The 13,671-nt window shown below is 40.4% G+C and overlaps 1 protein-coding gene across 2 annotated transcripts in view; it reads right to left on the bottom strand.

Moving 5' to 3' along the window:
• Positions 1 to 13,671, bottom strand: part of CACNA1I (calcium voltage-gated channel subunit alpha1 I) — a 269,848-nt gene that overhangs the window by 39,413 nt on the left and 216,764 nt on the right. For both annotated transcript variants that reach the window (XM_075286787.1, XM_075286788.1), the window contains 4 exons: positions 8,774 to 8,907; positions 8,501 to 8,571; positions 2,077 to 2,155; positions 975 to 1,096 (listed from right to left, as the gene is read on the bottom strand). In XM_075286787.1, coding sequence (XP_075142888.1) covers positions 975 to 1,096; positions 2,077 to 2,155; positions 8,501 to 8,571; positions 8,774 to 8,907 — 406 coding nt within the window. The remainder of the gene's footprint in view (positions 1 to 974; positions 1,097 to 2,076; positions 2,156 to 8,500; positions 8,572 to 8,773; positions 8,908 to 13,671) is intronic.

The raw sequence follows: 13,671 nt of genomic DNA, 5'->3' as shown, positions 1-13,671 counted from the left end.
ATCCCTCACAAGATCAAGCAAGATGCTTATTTTTTCAGTGTCCTGCTTTGACCTTTGTCTGCCATTGAAAAGAATAGGAAGCAGACTGAGAGAAGGGTTTAATGCTGATTTTGAAGCGGAATCTGCCTCAAAATCAAAGGCAAGTTCCACCATGTGAATATATTCTTAGACATTTATAACATATCCACAGTACAGATGTAGCAGAGAACTTGACTTTCTGAAGTATGATGTCTTGCTGCATCATGATATCATCACAGAAGACAACAAAAGCCAATGGGAAGTCTTTGAAAAGATCATGCTAACACACGGTGCCGCAGTGTTGTTAATGATTTAAGTGTGATTTAAAACTCTGCTACATCTGTATATGCTGTAGCTATATTTGTGATACCTACTCTTGGGCTAACACCTATCTAAGAAATACGGATCCCTTGACTCCCCATCCCACCTGGAGGAACAGTCACTGTAAATGAAGAGGTAGCACCCATTATGGCTTTTTACATTCATTGCTTTTTAGTTTCAAGCAAATTCCAAAGAAAGATACATGCACTACAGATGGGATTGGTTTCTATCAGAATATATATATATATATATATATATATATATATATATATATATATATTTATGGTATATAATATGGATGTGTCATAATACTATAAGATGTTAATACCTCTTTAAGATCCTCCATAGTACCCCTTCAGGTAAACTTGTGGGCAAGTTTCCGTGCATACAGGGGCTCCTAGAAGGAGCAGGATAACCAGTACTAAATGTTTTGTCCCTTCAGGATTTCTACAGAGTCATACAGTACAGGTTCAAAGGAATTTATGGGCTCCATATTACAGAGCTATGTAGGTCCATATACCATTTATCATTCATCCTCCAATATATTTTCCATATAAAATACACCTGCTCAAAGTTTATGTAGGCAGCTAAAATATTATGAGAAAATATACTAGACAAAGGTAGATGTGCATTACCTTCATTATTCCATTCCAGTTATCTCCTGTAGAAACTTGGAAAAGAGTCAAGAAAGCCATCCCAAAGTTCTCAAAAGTAGCATGTCGACTCATTCCTTCACATGGGTGATCATCATTGCAGACTGTATTAAGAATGTCAAGGTGTGCATATTACTCTTGAGTTTGATAACCCCTGACTTATGCTTCTATACAATGGGTGGGGGAGGTATTTACTTAAATAGGGATTTCAGTTTTCTGGATCAAAAGTGGCACTTTTTTGGTGCATGGCTGCACAAAAACTGTGCCAAAAATGAGCCATATTCTTCATATTCAATCCTGTTCAACACTTTTTTACAAAAGTGGGCTGAGCATTTCTGAGATCAAGGTGGGCCAGGGCAGTGATATCTCAGCCCAATGGATTAGTATAATTGACACCAATAACTGGAGTGAGTTATACCTTAAATCTATGTCAGTCCCTGACTGGACTAGATTTCAAACCTGGTGCACGGGACTAGGGTTGAGCCGATCTTGAGAATTCAGGATCGTTTTTAAAATCCGATTTTCGATAATTTTCCAGCCGATCCCGATCGTGAAATTTGCTCGATCACCGATCGGATCAGATCTTTCCCGATCCTGATCGCTCAACCTTACTTACTTTATGTTTATCGAGTGGGGTTGAGCCGATCTTGAGATTTCAGGATCGTTTTTAAAATCTGATTTTTGATCATTTTCCAGCCGATCCCGATTGTGATATTTGCTCGATCGCTGATCGGGATCTGATCTTTCCTGATCTCAATTGCTCAACCCTAGTTGCTTTATGTTTATGGAGTAAGATTGAGCTGATCTTGAGATTTCAGGATCATTTTTAAAACCTGATTTTCGATCATTTTCCAGCCAATCGTGATCGTGAAATATGCTTGATCGCTGATCGGGATCCAATCTTTCCCGATCCTAATCGCTCAACCCTACATGGGACCTTTCAAAATACACAAAAATTATTAAGAGGTCAGAGCCCCTTAATAATTCAGACACATCTCGTGCCAGTGGGGTATGAATTATGTAAGACTGGCGTAGAAATGTCCAGTCTTAATAAATTCGTCCAATATTTCTTTAAATTACTCACCAAGTTTCCCAAACAGCTCTACCCCCAGAGCTGCATAGATAAAGAAGAGAAGCATGAAGAGCAGACCTAGGTTCCCCACCTGAAACAAGCAGAACAAAAACCAGCATGAGAACACATGAACTCGCAACACAGTAAGAAAAGAAAATTTGGAATTTTTTATGTATGCTTTTTGTGAACATATCTATATTTAAAGATAAAGTAACCTTGTGATCTGTAACAAGGATCTGTCTTAAAATCAGCAGTAACTTGATGGCCCCCTTATAAGTCAATGGGGTTTACCAGGATCTCTTTTTTTTTTTTTTTTCAAATTCAACTTTTTATTGAAAGTTTTATGTAAAATAACAAAAATGAACACCATGACAACTATTTCTATGCACTGCCCAATAGACTTAAACACATAATAAACAGAAACTTGAATGAATGACAGGTTATTGTGAATCTTTTCCCATAACACTATATATCAATCTGCTGAACTTTTCCTACTCTATGGCATGCTGGCCACAGATCATTCCCAACATGATGGTTTCCCTGTAATTGTCAATAAGAGTAATGTGAGTGATAACATTTTATTGCTGACTACAGATTGTTAGATTGCACTGTTGGCAGGAACTTTAACATGGCTGAGAAAGACTAAATCTGTCATGGCGTGTGTGATCTCGGATAATAATCAGACATATCACATATTTCAATATTGTGGAGCATCTTGAATACGTAGTCAGACAGGCAAATCATCATCTGCCATAGACCCTGACATTGCTGGGAATAGAGAAAACAGTCATGCGGCCTCAGTGACCATTAGTGACTACGAGACAGCAAATAGTAAATAGGACAGAAGGAGAAACAGCGGAGATAGGTCTATAAATTGGTAAACGAAACCAGCGTGTATATTGAAGGCCTCAGGAGATTTGTCTAATGCATGAGCAGGAATATGAAGTAAAAATCAGTGGGCCTGATGTAGGAGCTCTGATCGGATGTAAGAACGCTGATCTCATGTAGGAGAAATGATGTGATGTAGGAGCGCTGGTCTGATGTAGGAGCACTGGTCTGATGTAGAAGCGCTGATCTGATGTAGGAACATAGATATGATATAGGAGTGCTGGTCTGATGTAGGAGTGCTGGTCTGATGTAGGAGCACTGGTCTGATATAGAAGTGCTGATCTGATGTAGGAGCGCTGATCTCATGTAGGTGCACGGATCTGATGTAGGAGCACTGGTCTGATATACGAGTGCTGGTCTGATATAGGAGTGCTGGTCTGATGTAGGAGCATGGATCTGATGTAGGAACACTGATCTGATGTAGGAGCACTGATCTGATGTAGGAGCACTGGTCTGATGTAGGAGTGCTGGTCTGATGTAGGAGTGCTGGTCTGATGTAGGAGCACTGATCTGATGTAGGAACAGTTTGTCTGATGTAGGAGCGCTGATCTCATGTAGGAGCACGGGTCTGATGTAGGAGCAATGGTCTGATGTAGGAGAAATGATGTGATGTAGGAGCACTGGTCTGATGTAGCAGCGCTGGTCTGATGTAGGAGCACTGGTCTGATGTAGGAGTGCTGGTCTGATGTAGGAGCGCCGATCTGATGTAGGAACAGTTTGTCTGATGTAGGAGCGCTGATCTCATGTAGGAGCACGGGTCTGATGTAGGAGCAATGGTCTGACGTAGGAGCACTGGTATGATGTAGAAGCACTGGTCTGATATAGAAGCGCTGTTCTGATGTAGGAGCATGGATCTGATATAGAAGTGCTGGTCTGATGTAGGAGCGCTGATCTGATGTAGGAACACTGGTCTGATGTAGGAGCGCCGATCTGATGTAGGAGCACTGGTCTGATGTAGGAGTGCTGATCTGATGTAGGAGCCCTGGTATGATGTAGAAGCACTGGTCTGATGTAGGAGCACTGATCTGATATAGAAGCGCTGATCTGATGTAGGAGCATGGATCTGATATAGAAGCGCTGGTCTGATGTAGGAGCGCTGATCTGATTTGAAATCAATAACATTGTTGTCTTTTTCTTGTTCTCTCCTTAATGATCACCTGCCTAAAATTCACAGGAATAAGGCTCGCTCGGACTCATCCATCAGGATGATGACATAAATCTCATTACACTTTCTGTCATCCTCAACTCCTTAAAATGAAATGCATCTGGAGTTTTCATTGTCAATTATGCTGGTGTGGGGAAGCTGGGTCCCTAAGGGGGAAGACTATTGTTGATTGGAAGCAATCAATAGGAGATGAAGAGGAGTATTGATCCAATAGGTGGCAGCTCTAGTAGGATGACATAGCTGAAGTAGTGAAAGACAATGAGAGAGCAAGAAAGCAAAAGAGACTAACACAGAATTCCAGTCACTGTTTGTAGAGTCAATACAAATTATACAGTAGTAATACAACAGTGCAATCTACTTATCTGTTTCATATCTATCTATCTATCTATCTATCTATCTATCTATCTATCTATCTATCTATCTATCTATCCAGAATCACAACATACTTACAAAAGCCTTGAAAGGCTGAAAATCACCCTCCCTACTGGGTGACAACATATAAATTTTATGTAGTTTTTACAAAATCTGCTTCTGACGCATATATCTGGATATGTCCAGCCAAGAGGGAAGGTTAGGGAGGACACATCTGTAGCTGCCGTCATTGCTCCTGTACTGTGAGATCACATTTTGTTTTATAACCTCCATACTATGACATCACTGTGTGTATTTCCTCTGTACTCTGACAGTGTATGCAGTATGCCTTTATTATGACTGCTGCTATGACATCACTATAGCTCTTAATCACTAGCTGTGACATCACTAAATTAAATTTCCCTTTTCTTTGATATTATGCTTATTGTGTGACATCACTATTCACAGCAATTTCCCATACTATGAATAACTATGTACATCAAAGTGTTATTCATCTATTGTGACATTCAGTTTAGTATTCCTATTTTGCACCATCATCATTATTATGTTATTGGTACATAGCTGAATGCATTAACCAAGTCATTGTAACTATTATAGATGCGCCGTCATACCATTTTGTTATGTTAATATCCTTGCATTGTAGATTTGTTGTTTCTATTATACCCATTCTGCAACTTCTTTGTATTTATTACATGGTTGAATGTTATTAAGTATATTATCCAAGTTCTTTGACAAACGGATAGGCCTTGTTACAAATTGTATCTTTTCATTCTATCTATCTATCTATCTATCTATCTATCTATCTATCTATCTATCTAATATAAAACACAATGCATGTATATATACTATAAGATTAACCAGTAAGAAGAAATGCAGATTTTCTAAAACAGAGCGCTGAGTGGCCGCCATAGCTGTCGGGTCTCACCTGTAATCTACAACAAGGACCTGGTGTTAATGCATGAGATTAGTACTGCACTGATTGTGGGCATTAAGGTTCCCAGCGCCTTGGTCAGCTTGAGACCATTTTCCTGGAAGCGCAGAGGCCATTTTTTGGGGACAGATGGGAACCTATGGAAGGCTCCCAGGCTTGGCACGCCATTTCTTCTATTACAGGCTGCTCTGTACAATCTGTAATAGAAGTGCCAGCATTTTGAAATGCCCCTAGGGGATGTATTAAAGGCAGTATATAAAATAAAAATAATAATAATAATTACCCCCCTTTCCCTAGAATACATATAAAAGTTAAAAAATACAATGAAACACATACAAATTAGGTAATCCTGTGTCCGAAAATGCTTGGTCTACAAATTTGTAAAAAATATTTTTTCCTGTGCTGTAAATACTGTAGTGGAAAAAAAAATATTTTTTCGCTCTTTCAACTCTGATAAGAATTTGAATAAATTTTTTTTTAATAAAAAGTGATCAGAGCAATACACATTCTCCAAAAAGATGCCTTATTCATTCCCGTAATCGGAAATATAAAAAAGTTACCGATGTTAGAATATGACAATTCACAGTTTTGCATTTTTTAAGTGGTTAAAACATAAATAAAACTATATAAATTTGTTAAATTTGTTCAATTTGGCTGCACAGTGAATGCCATAAAAATAAAGCCCGTATGAAAGTCGTACAAATGCACTTTTTTTCCAATTCCACCACATTCTGAATTTTTTTACAGCTTTCCAGTTCATTGTACAGAAAATTAATTGGTACTATTATGAAGAACACTTTGTCCTGCAAAGCCCTAATATGGCTCTGTGAATGGGAAAATAAAAAAGTTATGGGGTAGGCGGGGAGTGAAAAATGAAAAATGAAAAAAGCTTGATGAAGAAAATAAGCCTAAAGAAATTAATGAAAGGATGATTGCTGAGAATGGGGATGATCTTCCTTCATACTACACAGTAAAGTTTTGGGCCAAGCAGCTTAAATGGGGATAGGATATCAATTGAAAAATTACCCCCATTCAAGGTGACCTGTCAAAGCATCTTTACTGGGAATATGCCATAAATTGGGGCAACAATTTTAGAAGGTTGACAGGTCAAAGTTTGTGTTACAGCTTATGAATTGGGAATTTCAGTTGACACAGTTTCCAGTATCATTCATGATGATTGGATTATATCAAAGGTCAGTTCCCATTAGGTGCCTTGAATGTTGATGCCTGAGCAGAAAACAAGTCAGCGAAAATTTAGCCCAAGGAATTTAGACATGCTTATAGAAAATCCGCGAGACTTCAATTCTTGGGTTCTTATGGGTGAAGAAATATGGGCCTGAGACCAAACAAGAGTCCATACAATGGAACAATGCCAAAGAAATTTAATGTATAGCAGTCAACTGGAAAGGTCATGGTAACAGTTTTTTGGCATACAGAGGTGTTTTATTACTAGAATTCATGGCACTCAAGACAACAATTACTGGAGACACCTAGTCTTCAACAATGAAGGCATTATATAAGACAATCAAAGAGGAACGCCAAGGGATAGTTATTGGCAAGTGTAGCAACACATCTTCATGACAATGTGCATATCCCATATCTCACAAATCACAAACTGCTATTAGCAAATGTGGCTTTATAGAGTCTAACCAACCACCCCATAGTCCAGACTCAGCTCCCAGGTATTACTCTTCTTTCGTAACCTGAAGAAATATCTGAGTGAGCAACGATTTCCTGATGATAATGTAGTCAAAGAGATAATAGGGTTCCTGCAGCAGAAAGGTCTCTTAATCTTAGGGCATCCGATAACTGGAAGCAAGGTGGAGCAAAAGTATGTTTAAGAATAGAGATGAGCGAGTAGTGTTCGATCGAGTAGGTGTTCGATCGAATACTACGGTATTCAAAATACTCGTACTCGATCGAACACTACTAGCTGTTCAAAGTTTAAGGTTCGATGCAGAACCAGCGTTGATTGGCAGAATGCTATACATTCGTCCTAGGCAGAGCTGACTGCGCATGCGTGGGCATGCACACGCATACACGCGCATGCGCAGTCGGCTCTGCTCAGGCGTCGGGCCTGAGCAGAGCCGCACCCGCATGCGCAGTCAGCTCTGCCTAGGCCGGATGCCTAGGCAGAGTGAATTCCACCCGGAAGAGGACGCGGGGACCCTGCCCCGGGAGAAGACTTCAAGCAGAATCCAGCCCGATCGTGGACTTGGTAAGCATGATTTTATCAAATGTTGCCTACCCCTGAAACGAGCATTTCCCCCCATAGACTATAATGGGGTTCAAAATCCGTTCGAACAGTCGAACAGTGTTCGAATCAGATTTTGAACATCGGACACTTTAGTGTTCGCTTATCTCTATTTAAGAACCATTCTTTGTGAAGTTTTCTCATCTTGCCCACCTGAGTAGTCTAGGTGAGATGTACACCCCCTCCATGATCTTACCAGCCATCAGCTTACAATATATATATATATATATATATATATATATATATATTTCTATTTGATTTCCGTTGTTTTGTATCTGATTTGTTAATATACTGAGTTTTAAAAACAAGAACCGCAACAACTCTGCTACGAGCAAATATACCCTAAGGAGCCTGTATAAGCTCAAGAGAAAATGTCAGATCTAAAGAGAGAAATGATCGCCATCCACCAATATACACTTGTCACAAATGAATGGGAAACTCAGATTTAACTAAAGTACCCAGAGGACTCAAGATAATGCCTTTGGCTGGCAGTAACACATGTTATCTTCAAGAATAAAGAGGCTGTTCAACCATACTCATCCAGAAAAAAAACAGGAGATAAATTTAAGACAAGGGTCTGGATAGACTATTTTATATCTGCGCTCTCAAGCTAATTGGACCTTGCCTTATAGGTTTTACCTTCTTGCGGATCATTATTTTTAACTCAGAGGATATACTGCAGCTCCTTATTCAGCCTAACCAGCAATAAATAATGTAAAGAGGTAAGTAAATGATAGAAAATATCGCTCAGTGCATAATTCATCACAGTGACCAAAAAATACGGATATCACAACTGCCAAGGTAGAGGAGTGAGACTTTTCTTTACCTGCGGCAATGCTTGAACGACAGTGTCTAGTAGCGCCCTCATCCCTGTTGCCATTTTCAGCAGCTTTAACACTGTAAATTGGAGACAATTGAGAATACAATGTTACAATAGGAGACTTTCAGAAAGAACATTGCATGTGATCAGTTCCATTAGCAAATACTATTGTGTCTTCTATTATTTTGCATAGTCAGACTATAGAGTAAAATGACTTATATTAAGAAAATGAGCACATTGTTATATCCTATTAATCCGTTTCCCTTAGATTTGTATTACCTCTAGTAATGCGTAGAACTCTCATGATACGGATAATGGTGGGATTGATAGGTAAAGCAGCATTGATTTCAATTTCTTCCAAAGTGATTCCCATCACAGATAGGAGCACGATGGCCAGATCCAACTGGTTCCACCTTCACAGAATGAAAAATATATTAATGAAACATGTCATACAGTATACGTTGTTTATCTATAACATACCTATGTTCATAATATATATCCAACTATCTATCTAGGAGAAAATGAAAAAGACCCAGCGCCCCAATGAATGTCCTAGATCAGGATAAATAGCTCAATGTCAGCTCCTACCCGGACACCCACCCAGAGGGCGGTGAGAGACAATGGAAGTAGAGAAAACAAAAAACCGGGATGGAATGGGAGCACCACTGTTATGGAATTGCTAGGACAGCAATTCCCCAGTAGCTGCTGGAAACCCTGGGGCAGGGCACAAGAGACAGTGAGCCCTAAGCTGAAGCCCCCCACTGTCCCTTCCTATTGCCAGGCCCTATCCTACGTAATAGGCGGCAACTCAAAGACCATCCCTACCTATATATGTGATACACAAAACGCAGACAATATGAACAACAACAAAGGGAGGTCAGCTAGTCAGGGTTCAGTAACAGTCGAGCAATGCAGAGCCAAAGCAAAGTCCAAAAGAATAGTCAGTAGGGAAAGCCAGAGGTCAAGGATTAGAATACAAGTAATAACAGCAACAGAAAAAAGCAAGTATGCACAAGGCAATAGCAAGCACCAGTGTGAATGTGAGCCAAGACTAAATAGGGAGGAAGAACCCGCCCAGAACCTGATAGGAAGGCAGGCTGTCAATCACAGGGCAAGGCAAAAATTAACCACTTAATGGACAGAGGCAACAAGGGCAGAAGACGGGTGTGGTGCAAATTCAATCGCAGAACTAGAGCCGTGTTCACACACTGCAACTAAAAATGCTAAGCAAATGAACCGAAACAGGCAGAGATGTTACAGCCACTGGATGGAATCCGAGGAAACCAAAATTTAAATAAATTAATATTCGTTTATTGGTTCCAAAAAGACAGGCAGAGAGTGGCTATGCGTTTCGATGCTTTAGCGGTGTCTTCTTCAGGCCACTATAAGCAAGAACAATAAAACGCAATATAGAAAGTGCTGTCCAGCTTTAGGAACCGACCGGCACATTTTTGGATTGCAGCATGTTGATTATATCTACAAAAACGCCGGCGGCTTTCCCAAAGATATAATTGTAACAGAAAGTCTGCGGAGGAAAACTCCACAAACTTTCTATTCAAAGCGCTGTGGGAAGAACCGAAATGCATTCCTGACACGATTTTTCCCACAGCGCTCAAGCTTTAGTGCTGTGGATTGTACCGTAGGGCGTTAGCCTCAGATACAGTTTCTTCTCCACCAGGGATGTAGCTATAGGGGTGCTAAAGCAGAAGTCACTACTGGGCCTGGGCCAAAAACCTCATTAGAGCGTAATAACACACAAGTTATTCATAGCACATTATATGTGGGGACCGTGTGACAGAATTTGCATTGGGACACAATCATTTCCACTTCACCTTTGCAAGTGCAACATCAATAAATGTGGTACTTTTCTTAACTATATATTTAATATCTACAAGACTATCAAGAAACTCAATGGGGCATTAACTACCACTTGAGGTTAAAGTTTGTTATGCTTAGATCTCTCAGACTAATATACACCATTGTAGCTGTCCAATCCACAAGTTGTGCAATCCACCAAGATGAGACCACACCTTACTGTGACTCCACTTTGCCACTACTCTGTTCCGCTCCCAAAACTGCTGAATCCATCTTGCTCTACCAAGACAGATTGTCAGCTCACAGAAAGATGAAATTACAGGTAGCCATAAAAGTCTTTAGAGAGGTGAGGGAGAGGCAGGAGTAGGAGCCAAATAAGAAAGAGGTACGCACACAGATATAATTCTAGTACATTTTCTATTTGTGGTGAGCTCCATGCTGGAGAATAACTCTCATCCCGTGTATGAGACTGTGACAGCACTGGGCAGTACTGTCAGTGACCGACTGCTTGTTAGGATTGGGTCCCGCAGGCTTCCCATACAGCACATAGCGCCACCTGCGGGCCAATCCAAACCTCACCCTCGGCATTGTGCAGTGAGGTGTCTGGAGTCTAACTCCAGCTTTCGGCCCACTGAGCATGCTCAGACATTTTGGAGCCGCTCAGAGGCTAAGTGCCATTTTCTCCCTACTGAGCATGCTCAGACACTTTAGGTCCGCTCAGAGGCTAAGTCCCATTTTGGCCATACCGAGCATGATCGGTGATGTCATGCCATCGCCCCTGTTGGGCGGGGACTAGCCTTTAAATAGTGTGAGCGGACACCCGCCCGTTGCTCACACTTTGACTAGAAGTACTTTGAGACAGGAGGTTAGGCCCAGGTTCCAGTCAATGGCAGGAGCTGTCTAGGGACCAAGTTAGAATTCCTTGGCTCTGCCAGTGGGAATCAGTAAGCCTATTCCTTGTCTAACTGCTGTGTAGCTCCTAGCAGGTTAAGGAGTTTTTTGTGTGACTGACCAGGAGTGAAGTGAACCCCTGGCAGTCTTGCTTTTGCAGAAGAGTGAAGCATATGCTAGGGCCTGGTTCCCCTGCTGTAATTAGCAGGTGCTTCTTGCAAGGCTTCATTTGACTTCACACAACTGCTATACATAGGAACGCTCGCCCAGTGAAGCTAAATGGAGAGAGTCTGTTGCAGCCTGTTCACATTTGTGCCGCACAACATCACTGCCAGCGCAGTTTATCTGGTGGTTCATATTCAAACATACGGCTGCCCATCTGGGCTTGTGGACCTCGCCGCAGTGCTCTGCAGTTTAGTGGTTCTGGTTGTGTTCATTATTATTTTTATATATACACACAGAACCGTAACACTGCTTCATCCTAAGTTTGAGAAGGAGCGCTATCGGAGATCCTTCCTCCCAACCATGGTCAGGCTGTAAAATCAACATTAGACCAAGTGAAGATCACTCCGCACAGAGAACTAAATGTAGTCTTCTTTTCCTCTTAGTTGCTATGACTCCTAGTATCTTTTCTATCTGCTATGAGCTTGCATGTGTTCTTTCTTGAATATAATACTGTATTATCCATGCTGCTGTAATACACTGAATTTCCCCATGGTGGGACTATTAAAGGATTATCTTATCTGATCTTATTTCACCCAAAGTGAGCCTGCAGAGAAGAAAACTGCTAAGACTGGTTAATACCATTGTGCTACTCTCAGGTACATAGACATGGTGACATAGTCTGGAAAGTCCTCCATAACTTTATGGTTTTATTCACATTTTATGTTAGTGTTGGTGTTTTAGTTCGGGGTTATGTTTTAATGCCATATAAATTGAATACTACAGCTTTTTTATTGACTATTACTATGAATAGAGTTCAGGGGTCTTGATCTGATAAATGCCTCTTTCCTGAGTGCATCTTTTAATAACATACCCTTTTTACAATTCCTTCGGATACATTTTCTACATTACAAGGAAGCAGGAGCTGCGCTGCAAGATGTCAATTTTTCATTTTCTTCACTCCACGTTTGAAGGCTCTAAACTATTGAATTGAATGCTGTAGATTTTATTTTATATAAAGAAATTGTTTTTAATAGATTTTCGAAAGTACCTTGTAGATCTTATGACACTATCTAATAAATGTAGCTAAAAATCACAGGACATAAGCTTAGAACATGATGATAATATGCCGTTATATAGCGGAGCATTAAAATTTATGTAGTGTCAGTCAATGAGCCAGAAACTTCTTCATTTTCCTTCAAGTCAGAAAACTATTCATTGTAAAAGAAAAAAAAAAAACATTATAGTGCAGATTGTACCCCGAAGAAAAAGTCTTTCTATAGATTTCCTCCTCGGTACTAGACGTGACATTAAATCTTTTAATTGGCTGAATGATCTCTGTCCAGGTGGAGTGCAAATGTGTGATAGCAAGTCATACAGATTGTCCTGATGGTATATAAAGCTCAGCAGGCAAGGGAGCTACTGAAGAGCCTTCCATATAACATGGCGGGCTCATCACACTAGCCCGGGGCATCTCCTGCACATACACCTAAGCTAATTACACCATTCACCAGGATTGGGTCATCATTAAAGGAGGCTGCAAAGTAATCCCTTCCGCTACCCCATGTGCACCCCGCTGATCAGCAGCACAGATGACTCCGACTTAATTACACTGACTTCAGTATCTGCTTGAAAATCCCAAGTGCTTGTTCCTTTGCAAAGGCAATTGCCACGCACTGTCAATAAAGCTAATAAAATCCTAATGATGATATGAATAAAAGATGCAGAGACAAGATAACCCGATCCTGAAAAACACCCAGTTGGAATTTAAAAGTAATTACAGTAAAGGAGGTGACATTATTCTGGGGAGAACGTGGGAAAAAATCCCAATGAACTACATCTCCTATAATGGCCAGCAACTAACAGCTTGTTAATGGTCATTTGGCAACAATCTGGATTTTATCTAATAGTTCACAACTCAGTCCCTCATGATTTAATGTCTTCCCCTACACATGGTATTTAAGTCAGCCTTATGACTAACACGATGGAGATGAAGTCATTGCCACTTGCATTGGATGATGCGTGATGTAGAATAATAAGATACACATTTATCTCCTGTGTCTCCCATATTTGAGGTGGTTCCCTTGCACCCTATGACTGAAAGCCAAAGCAGAATTTTGGCTTTCTGACGTAGCTGTACTTACTGATTAACTCCAGGCACAATGGGGTTAATATGACGGAGTCTTGCACTGCAAGCTCAAGATCAAATCAGGATACTTTCTTTTGCAACTGATTTTAAGGCGAACTCTATGCATTTCTGTTTCATCAGTGGGCTTGTTTGTTTTTTTATGGATAGTGCACTGGCCCAT

The sequence above is a fragment of the Leptodactylus fuscus genome, chromosome 9, assembly GCF_031893055.1.
Source record: "Leptodactylus fuscus isolate aLepFus1 chromosome 9, aLepFus1.hap2, whole genome shotgun sequence".
Lineage (NCBI taxonomy): Eukaryota > Metazoa > Chordata > Amphibia > Anura > Leptodactylidae > Leptodactylus > Leptodactylus fuscus.
Note: the sequence above shows the minus strand (reverse complement) of the source record. Positions and strands in the feature narration are given on the sequence as shown.